The following is a 25,406-nucleotide window of genomic DNA, read 5'->3' as shown; positions in this document are numbered from 1 at the left end:
TAGTTCCGAATACTGCTCAGCCCTATGGGCAAGCATGCTTCATGGTTGCTTCTAAATTGAAGAGGTTAAAAGAAAATTTAAAATAGTGGAATAAGAACACTTTTGGAAATATTAGCTTGAAAAGGAAGATCCTTAGCAATCTCAAGGAGTTAGATGATAAAGAGATGTCCCAAGGCCTCAACACCAAACAGAACAAGAAGGCTTCTTTCAATAAAAAAGATATGCCCAAGGTTATTAATATGGAAGGAATAGCTTGGAGACAAAAACCCAGGGCACTAGTTTCCTGCACTGAACAGCACATAGCATTTGTGTTTTTTACCGGAATCTCTATCCCCAACCAGTTAATTTGAATGCCAAAAATTGATGGCATCGCCTTCAGTAATTTAAGCTTCTTTACTTCTCATTGGCTTGAAAAGCCTTTCAGTCAAGAGGAAGAAATTCTAGAGTCCCTTAAGCGAATGCAAAAATTGCAAGCCATGCAAGAACCCATGGTCACTATCTAAAGCATTGACATGAGATATTTTTCTTATTATACGTAATTATGTTGCATCCCATTCATTATTGCTGATTATTTTTATGGACCTCACATGCTGTACCAACAACATTGCACACATGATCCATAACAGATGACATGTTATTGATGCACAAGAATATACGATGCTATCAAATAAGAAATTTTAAAAAATTATAAAAACTTATTCATCAGATTATGAGTCAAGTACCTGTACTTCAAATATATATATACATATATTTTATTATTATTTTTTTTTTCTTATTACAAAAAAAAAAAAAAAATGCATACTCTAAAAATATCATACTGCACAACAATTGATAGGGCAATATAAGGTTACATTTGGCAGGTGGAATACCTATTCTAAAAAAATAGAATGGGAACAGTTTAGAGACTTGACAGCTCACAAAAAGAAATGTTATCATTATAAAGCAAATAATAGAGAAAAAAAATTTATTACTCCATAACATGGAATAGACAAGGAATAATTGTTCTTAATTTTATGATAGGAATGCCTATTTCTATTTATTTGATAGAATAACACAAGTTTTTGCATGAATGACCATTTTCTAAATTGTTATATCTATATATAATCTTTATTATATTCTCACCTTATTCCACTTTATCAATAGAAATTCCATGAACCAAAAGGAACCCAAGAAAGTAATTAATGCATCACACATACATTTTACACAACTAGTAAATGTGTTTTGTGCATTACATGTTATGGGATGTTAATCATGTCATGAAAAATATGAAAAATATTTCAATAATTCTTAATAAAATTTAGATGTATTTTTTAAGAAAATTTAATATAATATCACAATTTAGTTTACAAATATTAAGATATGAATATTCAAATTTATTTATAAAAATTTATACCTTTTTTTATACTACAAAATACGAACATAGACATGAGACACTATAACGACACCACGTAGATGTATGAACAACAATATCTTAAAATTACAATATATGAAATGATAAGAATGCTAAAAACATTATGCACAATATTAAATTCCATATTTATATATGATTATAGATTTTACAAATTGCAATCTATGATATGATAGGAATGCTATAAACATTACGTGAAATATTAAATTTCATATTTATATATGATTATAGATTTTGAGACTAATAAATAATTTTTTTATAATTTTTTATTTTATAAAAATTTTAAGATATGACTTTTTCCAATGAAAACATTAACAAATTTATTGCAATTCATAAATTGTGATTTGCTGCCTAAAATATTTATAATTTTTATTTAAACATAAATTAAAGATTTTTTAAAAAATTCAAATAAATTATTTGGGGGGTACTTCTAGATGTATAATTTTATTTTTAAAATCTATTTTTTAGAATTTGTATTATTATCCATACAAATGATGTTAGACACTTCACAATAATTTTAGAAGGCATCAAAAGAATTTTCCTATTTTTATTGAGTTCTTTCTTTAGTATTTATAATACCATTATACTTATTTTTCTTTAATTAAATGGATTTTTTTAGGTTCAAATCTTAACCTATTTAAAATAAAATTTTCAAATTTAAACTTATCTAATTTTTCTTCAATTTAGTTTTTCTACAATGCTTTGTTTTTTTCAAAAAGATAATATGATTTATACTATTTGTACTTTTATATATGATATGTATATATATTGCTAGTTTAGATTGCTTTTCAGCCAAATGAAGTTTCATTTTTTAGGCTCAAACATTTAAGTTATCTAAAATTTTAATTATATAATTTTATTTAATGTTGGCTAAATTTACTTTATTTTAGAAATATTGCCTTACTTTTAAAGCATAATGATATTTGTTTTCATAAAATTACTTATCTTATTTGTACTTCGATTAATTTATAGTATAGATATTGATATGCATATACAGTGTCAGTTTATTTTATTTTTTAACCAAATGAAAGTTTTCCTTTTAACTTTAAATTATAGCTTCTAGACAATCTAAATGTAATTTTATCTAATTTTGGTTGAATTATGTTATAGTATAGAAATTCACTTCTCTAAGGAATATTTGGTCTGTTTTAAAAAGATAAGGATATTTTTTGAGCAGAAAACGATTTACATAATTTCCAGGATTATGGAGTTTGAATAGCAATAAAACAGAGTCAACTAGAATCTCATTTCCCACATTTAACAAACTGCTGGAGTATGCCGAGGTCGCATATAATATACCTACCTCATATGCAAACAATACTATGCATGCTTGTGGAGATACTCATTGATGTTTAAATAATTAAAGTTACTCAGATGGAGTTGGATAAAATATTAAATGCTTGAATAATTTCAAAACCACCAAACCTACCAAACCAATTAAGCACACGCTCAGTTGCATTATAAGGAACTTGAATATACCCGACAATCACACTCAATATCTGAAAGTGGCAGCTTTGGAAGCCCTTTTGTGCATGACTTTGGCCCATTAATATGAAGCCATGCATTTATTTGCTCCTGAGGAACAAGGTACCCACCATTGCCATTTGATTGACCATAAAGATTGTGTTGAAAACCTTCCTGTTTGCGGCCTTTGTACCCCTGTTTAAAAAAAATTAAAATATGAGAATATAGATAACTTGCTTCCTTGCTTCCTTGTTATGCGACTGCACCAAGTATACTTGATCAATGGGAAAAATACCTCTGTCCGAGCACAGGTTGACTCCTTTCCTACTGGACAGCCCAATTTCATGTTAGTGGGATTGCCATAAGATTCACACAGAGGGTATTTTGCATGAACCATGCATCTTCCATAAAAACCAACACTTTCATTATCAACACCTTCAACCTCACTTTGCAGCAGGCCCTGCAGTCAATACACCAACAGAAGTAAGCCAGAGAATAGAAGAAACATCAATGTTGATAAAGAAATTTTTAGATTTACTCTAATAATTGGCATGCATGTTCCCATTCAGCAAAACATAAACCATGAAAAGAAAGTATATAAGAATGAGTAATAGCACCACCATTGAAGAAGCAATCTAAACCCATGGTTGTATTTTGAAGGGTAGAAGGAGTACTCTGATCAAGAGTATCCTCTAGCTTACCCCTATATTTTAGGCCTAATAACATTCCAGTTTCTGTTGCAAAGATACAGATATGTTTCAAAGAGATTTCTTCTGGGGTGATTTGTCGAGGACAAAAGAAAATGTTAAAACTACAAAGCCTAAAGTCTCACTAGCTGGGGACAAATATAAATCCTTTTCTTCCATTCGCATGATTTAAGAAAATATCCCTAAAGAAGTTGGATGTCAAATCCTTCCTTGCTATCTTTGTCCAAGTTATTTCAAGTCTACAACCTCTAATGTCGACAAAATTGCTCTCTCCCTAGAATATCATTTGATCTGCATTTTATGGACCCAAAGAACATTTAACATTCTCATTTCCAGTACATTTATTTTGGACATATTTCTTAGTCACCTAACATTCTGAACCATATAACATCACTGATCTTAAAGTCGTCCTATAAAATTTTACTGTTTTATGCATGAAGAGATCATTTTACTAAAGGAGCACCATTGGGGTGCTCAACCCAAAAACAAACAACAGATCCAAGTTAGAAATCAAAAAAATCCAGTGAGTCAGGTGTAATTTCCTAAGAAGTACAAAGGTTGTTCAAATGTATTTTTTAGGTTTTGTATAGGTAATTCTTGCCCTCCAGAAACTCTTCTGCTTTCGCACCACACATTTCACAAAATGCACTGACAATCTTTTGTCCAGACGTCCTTATCTTTGCACAAATACCACAGCTATTCCAGTGCAAAAGGAAATACTTAGGCATTACCCATGCAATGCTAAACCAACAACACACCAGTCCCACGGCTTTCTGAGAAAGGCACAGTGCAGCAAGAGATGTTTCCTAGTTTCATCAGATGATTACGTGCAACATCAATTTGACAAAAAAACATCATATTCCCTTTTCCTCATGTTGTCTCCCACCATGATTGCTTCCCCACAAAAGAAAAGTCAAGAATGCTTGTTCTCATCGTTGCTTTAAAGGGTTAAAGAAGAGATGGTGCAAGTTACAAGTTTAAGAATTCTTCGACCCTACAGTCCTGGAGGATTGACCTTTTTCCCCACAGATGGAGAATGATGAGGACAACCAATAGCTCAAGAAAGCAAAATTCAAAAGATATAGGATGTTTTCTGTCGTGTATCTTCTTTTTCTTTTTTCTTTTTTTTTTTCTTTTTTGAAGTATCATGGCTTTATTATGTAGTAATTTGTATGAGTCAATAATTGTCTAACTAATGTTATTTGGTTAGAAATTGAGTCCTTGATCAAGTATTTTAGAAGTTTCAAACTCAGCATCCTAGTTGGATTAGAAAATCCTAATTCCTTGTATTCCAATCATTGGCTCGCTTATTAGTTACACAATGCTTGGTTCATCAAATGGAAAAAGCTAGGAATAGAATAGCCTTTTTTTTTTTTTTTTTTGGATAGAAAAAAAAAAAAAGATATTTCTTTGAAGTATGAAGGGTGTACAAAAGGGCGATTTTATCTTCCCACAAGGAGGAGAACAAAGAAGAAAATAAAATCAAAACAACACAGCCAGCCATCACGCTGTAAGTCCCCTCTTAACACAACCAACTGCAAAAATCAATATGCCATATACAGAATCCTACATCAAAGCATGGACCAAGACATCTCCTTATATATACAGCATTTCTTCCCAGCCATCTGCCTCACAAAACAGCAAATAACTCATACCTCAGCAAAGCTAATCCATCACTACTCCTACCAAATCCTGTGAAGGAAATAGACAACAAATCCTCCATCAATTCCAGGAAAACCCAATCATCTCGCAAGATAGTTAATAAATAAAAATAAAAAGAGCTATGTAGGTAAAGATGAGAAGCAGATTCTAAACTGTCAAAACATGAAGTCCAGACATCCGGTGATAAAGCCTTAGAAGGCCTCCTACTTTGCAACAATATGTTATTGTTAAGTCTATTCAAGAAAATCAACTAAATAAAAGCCTTAATCTTTAAGGGAATTTTGGCCTTCCAAATAGTACACTGAAACGGAAAGGATATGTTTTCACAATTCAACTGCTCAAAGAAAAATTTACAAGAATAATCTCTCGATGAATATAGAACCCACAACCAAAATTCCCTCCTAATGGAAGGATGCAACCCGCCAACAAACACAACAAAGAGAGCTCCTATACCTCCCTATAATTAGGATAACTATAAAAAATATGGAAACTGCAAGAGATCTCATCCACATTAGAAATCAAAAAATAAGAAACAAATCCATTTTGCAACCAGGAAAGCCGATACAGAGGAGAAAAAGAGATGAGAAGTGCAGAATCACCAAACAATAACTTCCCAAAAAAGAACGTGAAATCCATTGCCCATTAAAACAATGTTTTTAAGCACCAACTTACCAAAACCCAAATCAACCTCCTTAGATGTAGATACAGTCTCACAATCAACTAGATGATCGTCCTTCTCCCCCACCCGAAACCAAAGAAAACCTCTCATGACTCTCACTATTCCTAGCTACCCCTGCTGGAATTCTTCAAATTGACAAGAAACAATAAGGATGCTAGAAACACAAGCCTGAACAACAGCGATACAACCATCTAGAGAGTATTTTCAAGAACCTTTCAACCTTCATATCAAACACTCATAATTGGCTTTGTTTCCTTTCTAGCATCACCTTTTTCATCATGGAAACACAATTTTTACAACAATCTCAATCAGCTCCTTTTCATCAATTCCTTTCTAAGAGTTCCTTCTCCACAGCTGCAGAGGAGCAACCTAATTACCACACTCCAAAAAACGACCCATTTCTCCCTATTTCCTATGCAACAAATCAAGTTCACCTCAAATGCTAGTATTCCTAGCCCTAGTATCCTCAGAAACTTCAATGTTTCACTTCTTCAATAACTCTTTAACACAATTAGGGGTTTCATGGGCCTCAATCCCTCCCAACCCCTCTCAAAATCCTCACTCCAAGTACTCTTAATCAAAGAACGAAAAGACTGAAGATCAAGCCATATGTTTTCAAACCTCAACACAGCAGCAGGCCCCTGAAGCTTGCTAGATTCTTAACAATATAGGAAATTGATCCAACAATGGTCCAGGCAAGACACCTTGAGAGGGATTAGAAAATTCATCTTCCAAATTCCCACTGACTGTAAAACAAAAACCTATCTAAAAAACTAGTAACCACTCCTTCCCCACCTATTGACCAAGAAAATAAAGCATTATTCGTGGGAAGTATGCCGCAGATAATCCCTCAAAATATAGCAAAATCCCTCAACCCACTCCCTAATAATCCCATCAAATTCTGCATACTTGAAGTATGCCTAGCTCCCTTTTTTGCTCCCAAAGAAATCTCATCACATTAAAATCCCCCCCCCCCCCCCCCCAAAAAAAAAAAAAAAAAAAAGTATTCAACTAGGAATTAGAATAAAACCAACTTAATTTGTAAACTATAATATTCCTATAAAATGCAAAATAAGTCACTATTTCTTCTTCCTCCCTCCCTCCCATCCACTGCAATTTTTCTTCTCTCTTAAAAAGCTTCTGCAGAATGTGACACTTATGCCCATGTCTGCACATAATGAATGAGAAGCTCTCTATCCACCAGTGAACTTTTTCTTCCCTCCCCTAAAAGTTTTTGCAGAAGTGACACTCATGACCTTGTCTGCACATAATGAACAAGTTGTTCTCCCTCATTTTTTACCACTATATAAGCGAGGAAACCATTTAGCTGCTCTTTTGCACATTCCCAAGAACCCCCGCATAAGATTTCTTCTTTTTTATGTGCACTTGCATCTAAGGTAAAAACGCGTAATTTAAAAATAGAAGGGCAAATTTGTTTGAAATTTCCTACTTTCCAATCAGTTCATGTGTTCCTCTAATTCACATGCGGATAGTTTATTGAGTGTGTTGTTTTTTGTCCCACATTGGTAGAAAATTTTCACATTGGTAGAAAAGTTGTTTTGAATTTTTTCTTTGTTTGTCCCACATTGGGGAGAAGTGTTCTTGGACTTGAGGTTGAAGCTATATAAAGAGCTCAACTCTCCATTTGTAAAACACGTCACAAAGTTGTACTTTATCAAAAAGTAGTGGATTGATCGTCGGAGCCCGAGGACGTAAGTAATTCTATACCGAACCTCATTAAATTCTTGTCTTGTTTTTTTATTGTCTTTTATTATTAGTTTCTGCATTGCTTTAGTTTTTTATATATTCAATAGCATTAGTTGTATTATTGGTGTTTGGCACAAGTGGGGTGCCCAGCACAACAATTGGTATCAGAGCTAGGTTGAATAGTGTCGATACAGAGGTGTTCCTCTGTTAGGATTCTTGATTCCACGTTTGATGTCTAAAAAAGATCTTATCTAAGCGAGTGCTCAGAGACCATTGTGGCTCAGTCGCTCTTTGGAGGTCGGCCTGATCAAAATGGAATTTTATAAGATAAAACAGAATAGACACAGTTGGTACGTACCATTCATCCTAGGCCTTTTTCTTTGTTGGTTGCTATTGAATATATAGAAGATGGTAGAAACTAGTGTAGCAGTAGAAGAAACTCTGTCCACACAAACTCCAACCCCTTCGATTTCGACATCATCGTCAAAGAAGATAGCTAATGCTCGGTTTGAAGTGGAGAAATTTGATGGTACCAATAATTTTGGTATGTGGCAATGTGAGGTGATGGACATCCTGTATCAGCAAAAGTTAGATATTGCTTTGGATGATAAACCAGTGGATATGGGTGACAGAGATTGGGAAAAGATCAATCTTCAAGCATGTGGTACGATTCCTCAGTATCTCGCTAAAATCAGAAATATGGTGTTATGAGGGAGACATCTGCAAAGAAATTGTGAAAAATATTGGATGATACATTTATGACCAAGAGTTTGGAAAATCATCTCTATTTGAAAAAGAAATTGTTTAGCTTCCAGTATCAACCAGGTATTTCGATTAATGACCACATAAATGCTTTCAATAAAATTTTGGCTAATTTGTTAAATTTTGATGAAAAGGTGAAAGATGAGGATAAAGTCATATTTGTTACTGAACTCTCTCCCTGATGATTATGAACATCTGACCACCACTTTATTGCATGGGAAAGATAAAGTCACTTTTGATGTTGTTTGTACTGCATTGATTAGTACTGAATGCAAAAAGGAGGATCAAATGGTCCATAATGAAACAGCAGAAGCACTAACAATAAGGGGACGTTCTCAGAGTCATATGCCTGAAAGGAAGAGTAAATCTCATGGGAGGAGTAAATCTCGTGGGAGACTTGCTAAAGATGAATGCGTCTTTTGTCGTGAGAGAGGACATTGGAAGAAAGATTGTCCTAAATTACAGCAAAAGAATAAGGACAAAGCACATTCTAATGTCAATATTGCCAATGATGATGGAAGTGAGTCACATTTTTCTTTTGTTGGAACATCTTCGTCACATTATCTTGGTGAATGGATTTTGGATTCTAGTTGTTCCTATCACATGTGTCCCAATAGGGAATGGTTTTCTAATTTTGAAGAATTAGATGGTGGGGTTGTTTTTATGAGAAATGATAATACATGTAAAACAAGTGGAATAGGATCAATACAGTTGAAATGTCAAGATGGAACTATTAAAACCTTGACTGATGTCAGGTATGTTCCAAGCCTAAATAAAAATCTAATTTCATTGGGTGTCTTAGAATCTAAAGGGTTCACTATCACTTTAAAAGATGGAACCTTAAAGATTAAATCAGGTGCACTGGTGGTGATGAAAGGAATAAAGAAAAATAACTTGTATTATTTACAAAGTAGTACAGTTATTGGCTCACCAGCTATTGTTTCTGAAAAAGATGCAGGTACAGATACAAACAGGTTATGGCATATGCAATTAGTACATACAGGAGAAAAATCTCTACAACAATTAGCTAGACAAGGTTTGTTAAAGGGTGCAAAGGTGTGCAAACTTGAATTTTGTGAGTATTGCATTCTAGGAAAACAGACTAGAGTGAAATTTGGCACTGCAATCCACCAGACTAGAGGTATTTTAGACTACATCCATACAGATGTATGAGGTTCCACAAAAACGGCTTCATTGGGTGGTATGCATTATTTTGGCACTTTTGTTGATGATTTTTTAAGAAGAGTTTGGGTATATTCTATGAAGAATAAAAATGAAGTGTGCGATATTTTCCTTAAGTGGAAAAATTAGTTGAAACTCAAACTAGCAGAAAGATTAAACGGCTCAGATCAGATAATGGTGGTGAATACAAGAGTGACCCGTTTATGAAGGTATGTCAAGATGAAGGTATTGCTCGACACTTCATAGTTAGAGATACACCACAGCAGAATGGGGTGGCAGAGCGCATGAATCGGACTTTGCTAAAGAAAATTTGATTTATGTTGTCTAATGTTGGGTTAGACAAAAGGTTTTGAGCTGAAGCTGTTAGATATGTATGTCATCTCATCAATCGTCTACCATCATCTGCAATAGGGGGAAAAACACCCTATGAGGTATGGTCTGAAAAGTCTTCTAGTGATTATGATTCTTTACATGTATTTGGTACTATGGTTTATTATCATATTAAAGAATCTAAGTTGGATCCAAGAGCCAAGAAAGCAATATTCTTGGGGATAAGTGCAGGAGTCAAAGGATACCGTCTTTGGTGTCTTGAGACGAAAAAAATGATTTTAAGCAGGGATGTGACTTTTGATGAACTTACAATGATGAAGAAAACAATACGCAAGGACTCACAAGTTGAAAAGAAGACCAGTGGTACTTAACAACAGGTGGAGGTTGAGACAATTTTGGGAAATCCAGTGAAAAATGAGACTACACAAGGTAACTCTCCAGTTACGGTGGGGAATAGCGTACAAGAAAAAGATATTTCAATTCAAGAATCTTCACAGCAACAAGAATCAATTGTTTCTCAGAGGCAAAGACGAGAAATTCGAAAACCTGCTCAATATACTGAAATGGTGGCCTATGCACTTCCAGTTGAGAAGGATAATGTTCCTTACACTTTCAAAGAATCAATAAGGAACTCTGAATCAGACAAGTGGAAAAGAGCAATGGATGAAGAAATGCAATCTCTTCATCAGAATCAAACTTAGAAGCTATCCCAGCTGCCAAAGGGTAAGAAAGCAATTTGTTGCAAATGGGTTTATATAAAGAAAGAAGGCTTTATAGATGCAAATAATGCTCGCTTCAAAGCTAGATTGGTAGCTAAAGGCTACGCACAAAAGGAAGGCATTGACTATATAATGAGGTATTTTCTCCAGCTGTTAAACATTCTTCCATTCGAATTTTGTTGCCTTTGATAGTACAATTTGATCTTTAACTAGTTCAACTCGATGTAAAAACTACACTTTTACATGGTGATTTGGAAAAGGAAATCTATATGACTCATCCAGATGGATTTAAGGTTGCTGGAAAAGAAAATTGGGTATGTAAACTGGGTAAATCGTTGTATGGTTTAAAACAGTTTCCACGACAGTGGTACAAATGATTTCATCAGTTTATGATAGATCACAACTACATCAGAAATAAACGTGATCAATTTGTTTATTTTCGCAAACTACAAAATGGATCTTTTATATATTTACTCTTATATATTGATGATATGTTGATAGCTTCAAAAAACAAGGAAGAAATCAACAAGTTGAAAAGTCAGTTAAATCAAGAGTTTGAGATGAAAGATCTTGGTGAAGCAAAGAAGATACTTGGCATGGAGATTTGCAGAGACAAAATGAGAAGAAGAGTTAGTTTGTCTCAGAAACAGTATTTGAAGAAGGTAGTACAGAGTTTTGGCATTTCTGAGCAGTCAAAACCAGTAAGCACTCCTCTTGCTCCTCATTTCAAACTTAGTACAGTTTTATCTCCTAAATCAGACGAGGAACGTAAGTATATGTCACAAGTTCCTTATACAAGTGTTGTTTGTAGTCTGATGTATGTAATGGTTTGTAGTAGACCTGATATTTCACAAACTGTTAAGATGGTGAGCAAGTATATACATGATCCGGGTAAAGGACATTGGCAAGTTGTGAAATGGATTTTGAGATATATTATAAATACGATTGATGTTGGTATAGTATTTGAGAAAAATAATACTATTGATCAACGTATTGTTGGATATGTGGATTCTGATTTTGCAGGTGATCTAGATAAACGTCGATCAACTACTGAATATGTTTTTACATTTGCTAATGGTCCAGTGAGTTGGAGGTCTACCTTACAGTACCATTGCCTTGTCGACAACAGAAGCAGAGTACATGACAGCTTCAGAGGCTGTTAAGGAAGCTATTTGGTTGCAAGGTTTACTTGAAAATTTGGGAGTTGTTCAGAAGCACATTGTTGTGTTCTGTGATTGCCACAGTGCTATATATTTGGCAAAGAACCAAGTCTACCATGCACGAACGAAGCACATCGACGTTCGGTTTTATTTTATGGGGGATTTTATTGATGGAGGCAAGATACTTCTTCAGAAGATTGCTACAGCTAAAAATCCCGCAGATATGTTGACCAAGATTGTAACAACAATCAAGTTCAAACATCGTTTGGACTTGATCAATATCCTGCAAGTATGAAAATTTTTGGAAGGTGCCGATGATGTGAAACTCCATAAAATGTTGGTGACTGAAAAATTTGTTAAATTTATCGTCAAGGTGGAGATTTGTTGTTTTTTGTCCCATATTGGTAGAAAAGTTTCAAATTGGTAGAAAAGTTATTTTAAATTTTTTCTTTGTTTGTCCCACATTGGTGAGAAGTATTTTTTAGACTTGAAGTTAAAGCTATATAAAGAGCTCAACTCTCCATTTGTAAAACACACCTCAAAGTTGTACTTTACCAAGAAGTAGTGGATTGATCATCGGCGCTCGAGGATGTAGGTAATTTTGTACCGAACCTCGTTAAATTCTTGTCTTATTTTTTTACTGTCTTTTATTATTAATTTCTGCATTGCTTTAGTTTTTTATATATTCAATAGCATTAGATGTAGAATTGGTGTTTGGCATAAGTGGGGTGCCCAGCACAACAGAGTGAAGCACACAAATGCAATGCACATATCTAGTCTATTGTCATTTTGTCGAAATTATTGTTTTTCTCATTAGAAAATCAAGCAAATAAAGCAAATTGTAAAGAGCATTTTCCAACGGATAAAATTTCCTAATTTGTAAACTAACAAAAATAAAAGGAAAAGAGCTGAAATTTAAAATGATCTTAACAAATAAATAATGAAATTGTCAAAATTAGAATGTTCAGCAAGCAACAGAGATTAATATTAATCAATTCTCTTCCCTTCCGTGCTCTTTAAAGAATATGGTATCCCAAGCCCCTTTCGAACAATCAATAATAGTTTCAGAGAAAAGTAGGGACCTGCTGGTGTGCACACCAAGGATGAAATCGAACAGAGCAGTTCAAAACCCTGCACTGTATACATGAACCACCAGGTCGGTTACAGATTGAACAAACCTGATAACAGATGAACAAATATAGCACTTATTAGGTATTAGAACTTAAAAAGTCAGGAACCAGTAAAAACAATGTAACCCAGTCAAATTCAAGGTTCATCCATCAGAAGCTAAATTAGTTAATAATCTAAGAAGAAAATTTCTTATTTTTACAAGAGTAGTTCATTTCTTACCACATTTACTCTGGGACATAAAGCACCAGAGACATCAAAAGCATTCATGGTGTCAACATTTGGGCATCGGGTCCCTGGTGTCCAAAGTCCGCACACCATATGAACCCACTGCTTGACAGTTGAATCAAGTAATCCAGCCGTTACGCTATTATGCACCTTTATATTGCTTTGAGAACAAGGTGAATTCTTCACAATATACAATTTGCTGCTCTGCACCATTTGCCACATAGCTATAGAAGAAAGCTCGACATTTAGAGGTTTCAAAACAGGAACGGAATCTTCAAGCCCAGATCTTGAGAAATTCATCATGCTAAAATTATCCTTCCAAACTTCAGAAGTAGATGTGTTTTTAAGATGGGATTCAGGAAAAATTTTCCAGGCCTTCAAGAGGCTTTTCACAAAATTTTGACTTCGTAATGCCTGAGTCATGGCCCCACCTCCATAACCGCAGAGAACACAAACCTTGATGATGACAAACCAGAATGACAGAAGCATTAGGCTGACAGACTTATATATGATCAGGTAGTCATATCAAAATTAACAATTTAACAAGAGAACAAGCACATTACTGTAAATGCAAGGTTCTGAAAACTGGACGACCAGTTAAACTGAGAGCCAGCTCACCATCCGGTCCGGTTCTTATCAAATTTTTTATTAAGTCCAAACCCAGTCAAAACCAGAAAACCCAGAAAACTGTAACAAACTGGAGTCACGAGAGACTTCATTGTTTTTTTTCAGATAATGATTTGTTGAGGGCAAAAGTTGTATGTATATATATATATATATATATATAGAGAGAGAGAGAGAGAGAGTGGCAGTAGTAGCAAACAGAGCAAATAATCCATCATCTCACAGGGCAAATAATCCATCATCTTTGTTGTGCTCAGCAATACTTGTTCTAAGTTTTTATCTCTGCAAGTGGTGCAAAGTCTGTAATGCTGAGATTCTTTGAGAGAGAGAGAGAGCGAGAGAAAGGAGGGGAGTTTGTGCTGTGGCTTACAACCTTGATGAATGAACAGATAGGGGAGGGAGAAGGAAATTGAACCTCTCAAAAGTCAAAAAGTTAAAAATAAGAACTAAAATTAAAAGGCAATATCAAAATATATATTATTATAATAATATATAGTTGAAAGATAAATTAAGGAATGAACATATTCGCGGTAAGTTAGGTGTAGCTCCTATAGAAGATAAGATAAGGGAGGGAACACTTGCAACGTAGGTCACATAGTGCACTTGTGAGGAAGAGTGAGTTACTTACTGTGGGGGGCAGTAGAAGGGGTAGGGGTAGACCTAAAATAACTTAGGAGGAGATAGTGAGTAGGGATTTAATATCCTTGAATCTATCAAAAGAAGAGGTTCATGATCGCATAAATTGGCGTAAAAGGATTCATATAGCCGACCCCACCTAGTGGGACTAAGGCTTGCTTTTGTTGTTGTTGTTATAATAATATATAGTTGTTGGGACTTGGAGTTAGCTAGTTGTGGCTTTAATTACAAGTAATTGATTATTGAGGGTATAAAAAGGTTCTTCGGGAACGGAAACGTCAGTATAGGTAGAAATTAAATAAATAAGCAATATAATTAAAATATACATATAAGTTTCTTTAAATATTGATTTTAGGTGCAGAAGCTTGTTTGGGATCAAACCTGGGGAATTGTAATTTCAATCACCAGCGCACAACCCTGGAGATTAAACAAAATGCCTAAAAATTACATTAATAAATATTGAACCTGATGGTTGAACCGGTTGGACCACCAGAACTAGAAACCGGTTGACCATCCGATTCGCCTTCCGGTCCAGCTTTAAAATCATTGCATAAATGTACAAATATTTGAAATGAACACCTTACTTTGGATGTGTTTGGTTAATTTATGCATTTGCTTGAATTACTTGGAATGATGCTGAATGCAACAAATAACTCACAGGTAAAGCCTAAAATTCAAAAACTAATGTTCTTATAGTTCCAAAAACCAACTTCAGCATGATTACACTGACATTCACATTCACAGAATGACTGCCGTCAGCTGTCAGCCCAAGAAAGTTCAAATTTTATTTCCTCCATGAAGTCTACATTATTTGTACTAAAATTTTTACAAATTTTTCAAATGATTCATTCTTCACAAAAACATTCAGAGACAATTGAGAAAAATGTGAAGCAAACAATATATCAACTTTGTCCTAAATCTGTTGAATGAAAGACAGTAAGATGTGATATTGGAATGTATTTCATTATTTCGTTATTAAAAAAGTTACATTTGAACACAACCGCACATATGGTCAACAAGGCCTCAATTTTTTTTTTTTCAAATGGAAGACTCAACACTGAAAAAGTTCATTCCAAAAAAATTCAGCTCCATTTAACTACATCAATCTAGTAGCAGCTATAACAGCAGCCCCACAGCCTGTTCTCCAAAGAAACAATTTTGGCAAAATATTCCATAACAATAAATAGACCGTCAGAGCCACTTAAAGAACCTCTCCCCAAACCACTCCCCCCAACCCCTCCAACCCAAAAAAATTAACTGTAGATATAATTTTAACAAGACAAATTACATTCTTTATATTGATGAGTCCTATAAAAAAATTACTAAAAATTTCTATGGTTTATCTAAACAACCCCAACTCTTTAATATTTATATTCATTTAATAATTAAGCACCCCTTATAATAGTTGACAAAAAATGACAAAGAACCATTCTGCCTAAACATATACAACTGCACATATACACACAAATTGCCATTGAGTCATCAACTCCTTGGCCTTAACATTTCCAGGACTCATAATGTTAACATGTCAGTCATCTTTATTACCTGACATGTCAGTCACCTTTATTACCTGCTTCTTGTGTCTATGACTTAAATAACTTATAGACTCCAGAAAATAAATCGTAAGACAATTTGGATTTTTTGTTTTCTTGATATTTTGTTCTCTCGTTTTTTCTCCCTGCACTTCATGAACATTTTTTTCCCCAGTCAGCCTTTGCTCAGACCAACAAGCAGCTAAAACCCTACTAATTTGATCATAAGCATGGTTCCATACATCTAAACCCAATTGGAAAAAGAAGTCTTTATGATCCCAAATATTTGGGGAACAAAAAGAACATATACATGACAATCTGAAAAAACCTTTAAAGGAGAATAATAAACATATTCATATACCAATATTGACATAATGAATTGGTAAAGTACATAAATAGTTGCTACAGATCATATAAAAAAAACAGTGCATTATATTCACTAATGTGTGGGTTTTTATCACATAGCCTAGGAATTATATACGCAAGTATTGTTCTGTTAAGTAACTTAAATACCCAAATATAAGAACATCTTATGAAAAGAAAGAGATTTTATTTCCTCAGAAAATATAAATGTTAATTGGTTTTTTTTCTTCTACTTTTTTGCAGAATCCTCCTTACAAGAGAAAATCATAGCAAAAAGGTAAGTGGAGGGCAGTAAAAACTAATATAGAGGAAATAAAAGCAGGAAACATGGCCCAACAAGTATAAGCAGCATGGCGCAAGAAAATGAAAATGAAAATGAAAATATAAATGTTACAGGGAAAGTAAGTTCATGAGAAATACTAGCACAGTGCATAGGTTAACAACGAGTAGCTTGTTTTGCTTTATTTTAATGGCAATACAGAGAATATGAACCATTCCTAATAAGATGATCAATTAGAGGGAAAAAAAAAAAAAAAGATCTGAAAATAACCATCATTACAAAGCTTCCTTGACATCAATTTGCCAAAATAAGGCAACCCAATTCACCAATTTGAAACAAATTTGGCATCATTTAGAGGTTTAAAATAAAATAAAAACAAACAAACCAAAAATGGCTAAAACCAGTCAAATGCAAATGGCGAACCAGTGTAACTAATGGAGTTTGGGAAACAATGAACGACGCAAGCTAGTTAGTCTTAGTGGTACAATAGTGTAAAAACAAAAAGCAGGCAGAACCAGAAAAGATAAACCTGTACAAATTGCTATGCAGAATAAATGATTAATAGATGGCAAAATAGTGCCATTGGGAATAGTTTCCTTTTCTGCCAGTCTACTATATGCATTCCTTCAATATAGTCCAAATAACGCTATAAATTACAAGATCAACTTCTAAATAATAATATGTAGACCAACCTAAGGCAATATCATAAATGAAAAGAAGGAAGAAGAATGTTACTGGAAGACACAACTTTATAAAATGCATTAATAAAGGGCAACAAGAGGAACAGAAAGTAATGTTGATGAGAACTTGTGACGGGTTGTTAAACAAATGAAAAACACACTACTTTAAATATTTTTTAAATATCTTACTATATCTTTAGAATTTGTCTTGCATGGCCTGCAATACCAGCGATATTTTGGTACTCTGGAAACACCATAGCAGGCCTGATGTACCTGCTTGTCATAAAGCCAGTAAGTTATAGAATCATTATAATCTTATTACCCAAAAAAACTTGAACTAGGCACGAGCTTTTTAGTCAGATACCCTTATTAAGCATCGATTGCACTCTAGTAAGCAGTTGATTTCATCTTTGTCTGAGCTTCCACAAACGCAACAGAATGCATCTGAATCCAAAATAAAGGACTCACACCCATCCTCCTTGATAGATCTGAACCATAATATATTAAATACCAAGGTTTCACAATTAAATTACCATTGATTTTAGAAGATAGCATGGAAAACATTAGAAGAAAAACATATATGTATATGTGTATATATATGTGTGTGTGTATATATATATATATATATATATATGAGGCAAAAGCAGTCAGAATTAATATAACAAAATTTTAAGCCAAATTATCTTAATATAGGAGGAAGATTGCTTACTTGTTTGCATTAACTTCATTAAATTTGCTTAATTCACTGATATAATGTCCATCACCAGAATTCTTTAAAAATCTTCCCATGGATCTGCATTTTGTTTGCAGTGCACATTTTGAAATCTTCAAAGATAATTTTTCAGAACTGGAATTCTTACCTGATCACCAAAAAAATATTAATGTAGATATAATTCGAAAAAAAAAAAGCATATTGTGGCGGGTCAAGATAAATATAAACAAAGGATAATAATGACATGCACAAAGCAGGCATCTGTGTCATGCAGGAGAGATGCTAAATTTAATCTAAGAAGGAATTCTTGTTAACTAATTAAGTAATTTAATGTAATAGAAAGGAACTACTCAGGTTGTCAGTCCCACATCGAATGTGTACTAGAGAGATCTTGGGCTTATAAGGATGGTTTGGGCTTCGACTATGTGAGGCACCTTTTATAAGACAAATCTATGAGGCTAGTGGACCAAAGCGGACAATACCTCACCGGAGTTGGGCTCAAGACCGTTACATTTGGTATCAGAGCTACCCTGGGGGCACTATCATGTGGGTGGATCCTACACAAAGGTGTAAGCCACTCTGACGAAGGCGGCAGAAATAGGACAGGAGAGCCTGAAACTGTCCCACATCGAATGTGTACTAGGGAAATCTTGGGCTTATAAGAACAATTTGGGCTCCAACTATGTAAAGCGTCTTTTATAGGACAAATCTATGAGTCAGTGGGGCAAAGTGGACAATACCTTACCTGGGTTGGGCTCAAGACCGTGACACGGGTGCCCGCAAACACATATATATGAAGAGAGAAGGAAATTTTTTTGGCATTAACAAAAAAACATACTCTATTTGGACAAACTAATTAAAATGTAGAACATACTATTTTTTTAAGGAAATTTTTGCAGTTGGAGAAATAGTTGACATTATAATAATTCAAACCAACCCAAGTTGAATTGATCACATTACAAACAAATGTTACATAGAGCCAATTTAATTATCAATGATCACATTGACCCACTAAGACGAAGTTCAGCAACTTATAGGGATTTAACCCTTAACATAAACTCAACAATAAGCAAAAGCACAACAAAAAATATCATGAAATATATAGCTCTGCATTATAGGATTAAAACGGATTTTCAAAAATTAACAGAAAGGAAAGAAAGCCATAAACTATTGAGACTTTTTTCACCACACCTGCAATATATCATTCCTATATCTTGGGGTATGTATACTTAAATGCAAGGAGGAGTTAATAATAGCCAATATTTAGTACATTTACCTTTTATCAATAGCTCATAAATGCTCCGTTTGCGAATTTCTTTACCCTTTAGTTCCACTTGTGCACTAAAATGACCATCCAGAATACTATTATCCGTAGTTCTTCCATCATCTCCATCTTTGTCCAACATAGACACTTCATCAACACTTCGTTTCACTCCACTGGAACATGCCTTCTCTCTTGCATCCATGTGAGTACCAGCATCAACTTCATTACCCCCCATATTGTTATTAGATTCACTGTTTCTCTGTTTCTTCCAATTAGAAAATCCATCACCTCCTCCAAAGCCTGTAATTTTTAACTCCTTGATAGATGTTATTCTAGGTTCTTCAACCTCAGGGAGTGTACACGTCCTGGCAGCTTTAAGAATCTTGTCAAGAGAAACAATTTTGGGCAACTTCGACATATTTAAAGTGGCTTCTGCATTGGAAATAACACCAAATTTCCCGCAAACTACTGGTCTTGCCTTCCTATTACAGACAGTACCAGCCCTATTAGATTGGGCATTTATGCAGCTTATTGCATTGCCCTTGGAATTTTTTCCAGCATCTGCACAACTTGGTTTGTGTGATCGTAATTGCATAATAGAATTGGCAGTCCAACCAGACTTGGACTTCTTTCCGCATGTACCTTCAGGGATTTCAAGGAAACCAGCATTGCCTTTCAGTTTTTTGGCTGGAAATTCATCTTGCCCCTCACCATGAGCGTATAGCCAGCATAGATCTCTTTTACGCAATGGAGTTTTGACAGAAGATAGTGCAGATCTTCTTCGCTTGCAGCTAGGTCCAGGAGAACATGCATTCGCTATTCCTAGGTGAGATTGAAGATGAACCTGTATATTTTTGGATGAATGATGGCACCACTCCTCAGTACCAGTACATTTGGCAGATTCAAAATGCGCTGGAAAAAAATTTGCAGGGAATGGTGCAGGCAGCATCTTCCATTTAACTGTTCCCTTTCTCTTCCCAGTTTTTAAGCCTCTCTCAACATTTTTTGCATGATTGATTATTTCATGGACACCAACCCCAGTATGGATTTGAGTCCCTACCTTCCTCATTCGGAATGAATCTCTGAGCTTAAGTTCATCTAAAAGACTACAAAATTTATCAGCTCTTGCTTCAGATGATCCTTCATTTTCTAAGTTGGTCATTTTCGAATCACTAACACCATCAGATTCAGAAGTTCTTCCACTGTCGAGTGCATCATCAGATGACAAACATTTATGAATTCCCGATCCTTCATCAACTATACCATCGTTTTCATATCTAATATCCCCTGCATCAACAATACAAGAATCCACATTGTTAAGCTCAACTGATGCCTGTGTAACTGCTGGGGCAGAACATCCAGAAGAAATATTAGACATATCTTGCTCCATCAGGAAATCAGCTTCCTGCATATCTGCAGGTGGATCAGCACCTGTTCCTTTCCCACTTAGAGCATCAGCCAGACAATCAATACTTGTCAAATTACATACACTGAGCACCTTGCTTGGCACATCTCTCCACTCAGATGTATGAGAATCAACTTTCTTTGGGATTTGAATCTTCAATTTACCACTCAAATCTAAGGCAGTAGTGTTTTTCTTCAATGAGATAAGATCTTTCTCACATTTTGAAGCTGACATACAGGGCTTGCTGTTGACATTACTGATGTGTTCCTCAAAAGCATTAAGAGAGGTTTTGCCTTTAAGTTCACAATCCACTGCTAAACAATTTGCATGGACAGTACAGCTGCACTTGCCCTGGATACATGCATACGACAGTCTCTGACAGCACTTTTCTTTCTCACTTGATGAAGTGACATTTCCACTTCCACCAACTCTAAATCATTAAGAACGAAAAAAAAAAAAAAAAATTACAAGCTTAAGCTGAAAATATTACATCTTTCAAAGGAACCTGTCCTGAAACTTTGCAACATCCAGCAGAAAATAGTGCATGCAGGCAGTGAATTGAAAAGCCTAAACAGTGCAAAGTTATCATGCACAAGAAAGCAAAAATGAACTGTACCCAATTTGCTCTAGACAATTAAACCAATAGAAAATAGTGCAACATCCAGCGGAAAATAGTGTCTTCAAATAAAATGTAAACTAAATTTGTTTATTTTTCTTATGGTCAATGTAAAGCTATGACAATGCCGAACAACTTCAAACTTTTAACAAAGTATTTCTGCACTAATATCCAAAATTTGCACATACCTCAGCCCAGTCTACTATCCTACTATTTGGGATTCTAAGAATTGATACATGGGGGTACAAACCCAACACCCTAGCCCAAGACTGGGTAACAAAAGAAACTAATGATCTAAGTACTTGACTTCTGACAACCAACTCAAAGCAACGCGCTTTCAAAATAGCAAGTAATTTAACTAAATACAGAAGTTATTTTGAATTACCTCAGTGAAGGGTGCTCATTTGGAAGAGAATCATGAGAATGTTGACACTGCATGTCAAATTCTTTAGCATGCAACGAGGCTCCAGGTATAGAAGTAGACAAATCATACAAGTTGTTCAGAGCTGTAGGCAAAATAATTTATGATAAATGCACCAAACAACAACTGGATTATCTGATGCAGAAGAAATAACTAATTTTTTTAAGCATTTAAGAATGCAGGAGACTTGCCTGCTAAAGGAGCCAATTTTTCAATGTCCCCGCTCATTAGACAATTAGCACCAGAATGGAGAGATTTCATGGCAGATTCAGAAGAATCATGATTATTGGTACGATTAGAACCACGCTTTTTCTCCTCAGGTGCTGATAAATCAACAGCAGAACCCTGTATTCCCACATTAGAGGAGCTATCAAACTTCCTTCGTTCCTGATTGATTCCAATGCAAGCAACAGCATGCTCTCTCTTAGATAACTCCAAGAAATGCCTCAATGCAAGCAACTTCAAATTCTCGTCCTGCATACATGAGCTTATGCCAATCCATTCTTTGTCAGGCAAAGCCACAGTCATATTTGGAACAGATACTGAAGATGCTGAGGAAAAACCCACTGCCAGTGAGGGTAAAATTTGCCCAAAACCCATGGGTGAACTAGCAGATTGAAGCAAAAGATGATCAAGATGTCTAGTGTCTCCAGCACAAGAAACCTTCCCAGAATCACTGAAAGACCTGCCCAAATGAGATGCATCTGATGGTATGCCAGACAACTGAAGTGAACAACAGTTATTATCATGTGCAGTGGCAGTAGTTGGATTGCCATTTTTTCCAGCTGCAGCAAATGAACTAGAATTTTTCATCTGCTTAGGAAATTGAAAACTTGGTTCCGTTCGGACGCAAGAGCCATCAGGAGCACATCCCACCCCTCTGGACTTCTCCATATTATTGTAATAATTGTTAAAAAATGGATCATTAATGTTCAACTGCCTTTCCATTCCATCACCTCTGTTCCATGAAAAATTTACTGAATCACTCTTAGTAATATGAGATTCACAGTGCAGTGCTCTAGACATGAACTGATCACTGCCACTGACTGTATTGTTAGCCATTTTAGAGTGCACATTCCCAATGAATGGGGTGTGACCATGAGAAAGTAGCATTGAAATTACTGAACTCTTAGCCACATTGCCTTGTACTAGTTTTGTAGGATCGAGAGCATTACTAACTTCAAATGCATGGTTTGGGAAATTTGATTCCTTATGCTTCATTCTTGCATTGGAATTAGAAGTGGCAGTAGCATGCTGAAGATATTGCCTGAAGTCCTCCAATGCTCTTGAACTGGCTGCAGCATTAAAAAATAAAATAATTAATTAAATCCAAGACTAATAGTTGAAAGGAAAAGTAAGGATCAAAATGAAAAAGAAAATTGAAAAAATATACACTGATCTAACATATATGACAAAAGATCTAAGAAAAACATTGTAACGCACACTCATGAATTAGCTGATCCTGAAGGTGTAATTTCCGTGAATCACCAAGTGTGTCAAATTGCTGAGGTCCCATAACTGGCACAACAGGATTACCCAAAGTCTGACCCTGCTGATATGGCTGCCCAAGCCTAAGCTCGATGCTCGATGGAACAGCACCATTGCGTGCAACAACACCTTCCTTTGGATCGTTAAATCTGCTAGTATCAAAATCCTTTCTGTAGGTTCCTAAATTCTGCAGAGGTTTGTGGGCATCGAAAGGATTTCCAGTCTTGGAGATAGAATCAAAGCAAGCAGAAATTGAATGGCAGCCCTTATCTTGTCCTCGACCAACTAATGCTGGGATTGTTGAACACCTAGACATAGGGCACCCTGTTAGCTGGCTATTTGCAACAGCATGCAAATTGCTTTGCGAAGCGCCAAACAAACCTTTGAAAAGAAAATTGCTACTACTACTACCCTGACTGTCCTCGCGTTCATTACGTGAAACATCATCCATCAATTTTCTTGAAATTGGTGTAAATAAAGCATCATTCCGAGGCTCCCCAGACCTCACTAACCCTCCTGATGAACCAAACACTTGCAACAAGTCTGAACTCTTGGAGGTGTTGGGTGCAGATCCACTATATTTCACCAAATTACCAGTTGGTGAGAATCCTTCAGGCCAGTTCCATCCACTGTGATCTTCAGGAACCCTAATCTAAAGCATCATAAAAACATCACCACCCAGTGTCCTCAAAACACAAACACATGCCAATAAAAAATATAACTTTCAACACCAATTATAAAGAGGAAACAATACTTGTGATTTCTATCAGTTACTTGTGATTTTTATCAGCTACAACTCCACAAATTATTCACACATCAATAAAATGGTTTCACTGAAAAGCCAGGGGGCAGTTGATATCACTTTCAAAAATTACAAAAATGAAAACTTCAAAAGAAAATGAAAAAACATAAACAAAAACTAAAAACCGCAAATCAACAACCTATTTGGTTAACATTTTTAAAACTAAAATTGAGCAAATACTTATTTCTGTTCTAGAATCAAATTACATTTAAAAACATGATTAAAATAATTAAATGCAAAAATAATAAATTAAAATACGTTAATAAAAATAAAAAATTATTATACTTATTTATTATATTTTAAAACTCGCATTTCAGCGCTATAAAAACAATCTAATTGTACATGACAATTGAAAAATAGTTAAAATATTTTTAAAAGACTTTCATTTTTATCAAAATTTCAGAAGTCTTATAGATACTTTTATTTTAATTCTATTTGAAATTTTCATGGTCATTTTATTTCTATTTTAATTAAAAACTATATATAAAATGAACAATTCAATCCACAAAAGTTAACTCTTGATATCTAACACGTTGCTAAAAACAATTGAAAACCATAAAATCTAGTTTTTAGTTTTTTTTTTCAAAAACAATTGAAAACTGACAACAGAAACAGAAAACTAGTAACATAAAGAAGCGTATTTCCATAATCTGTTTCTTCGCTGTGCAGCAACACAAACAAAAAACAGAAATGATACCCTGCAGACCCCAAATATTTATACACAGTAATATGTGTAAAAAACTGTCTCCCCATTTGTGTAAATAATGATCATACACAAATACTCATACACATATAAGAAAAATACATATGCATACATAAGCATAAAAACATACATAAAAACTCATAAAGATACATGTGCACCCGAGCCCGTGCATGCACAGATACCTGATACTGTCAAATCGATAAAAATTTAAAATAGGTTAGTGTTACAGAATTTAATTACATATCTATTTACAAAAGCCTATGCACTATGGCCTAGAGCTACCTTAGAAAAGCAATTCAACATAACTGTCCACAACTGCTGTTTGCCTGGCTGCTTCAATGAGAAAGCGTTGACTGAGCTTCAGTAAAATAAGTTACTGGGGAATTTTACTTTTGTAATTGACCATAACAACTATTGTACGTCTAGCCAAAACACAAGCCATGGTTATGCAAGCACCCATGTGAAATAGAGCCATGCAAATTGGGCTAGGTCAGGCCAAAAACAAATTCTTAAACCAACCAATCATGCGAGGTAGCAAATGGGGAACAGAACTCAACTGACTCAATGTTGATTTAGGTTGAGTAGGACAATTGGTTTGGATTGAACGGGTCTATCCAAAGACTAAAATTTTGATGGAAATTTTGAGGATCTCAATTTACAGATATTTTTACGGAAAATTCATTTTTGCTTGAAGAAATATCAGAAACTTATAATAAATTATGTAAATTATGAGTAAAATTTTGG

At 34.7% G+C, this 25,406-nt stretch overlaps 1 protein-coding gene across 7 annotated transcripts in view; it reads right to left on the bottom strand.

Annotated features, from left to right (window-relative positions):
* LOC131151840 (uncharacterized) overlaps positions 1-25,406 on the bottom strand; it is a 53,833-nt gene that overhangs the window by 14,109 nt on the left and 14,318 nt on the right. For 6 of the 7 annotated variants that reach the window (XM_058103281.1, XM_058103280.1, XM_058103282.1 and 3 more), the window contains 11 exons: positions 23,113-23,809; positions 21,861-22,964; positions 21,634-21,754; positions 19,240-21,062; positions 17,961-18,111; positions 17,616-17,739; positions 17,441-17,524; positions 13,131-13,592; positions 12,863-12,958; positions 3,168-3,332; positions 2,888-3,067 (listed from right to left, as the gene is read on the bottom strand). In XM_058103281.1, coding sequence (XP_057959264.1) covers positions 2,888-3,067; positions 3,168-3,332; positions 12,863-12,958; positions 13,131-13,592; positions 17,441-17,524; positions 17,616-17,739; positions 17,961-18,111; positions 19,240-21,062; positions 21,634-21,754; positions 21,861-22,964; positions 23,113-23,809 — 5,007 coding nt within the window. Of the gene's footprint in view, positions 1-2,887; positions 3,068-3,167; positions 3,333-8,250; positions 8,348-12,862; positions 12,959-13,130; positions 13,593-17,440; positions 17,525-17,615; positions 17,740-17,960; positions 18,112-19,239; positions 21,063-21,633; positions 21,755-21,860; positions 22,965-23,112; positions 23,810-25,406 lie in introns of those variants that run through there. The other variant, XM_058103287.1, reaches the window with a different exon arrangement.

This window comes from Malania oleifera, chromosome 3 (genome assembly GCF_029873635.1).
Source record: "Malania oleifera isolate guangnan ecotype guangnan chromosome 3, ASM2987363v1, whole genome shotgun sequence".
In the NCBI taxonomy this organism is placed as follows: domain Eukaryota; kingdom Viridiplantae; phylum Streptophyta; class Magnoliopsida; order Santalales; family Ximeniaceae; genus Malania; species Malania oleifera.
Note: the sequence above shows the minus strand (reverse complement) of the source record. Positions and strands in the feature narration are given on the sequence as shown.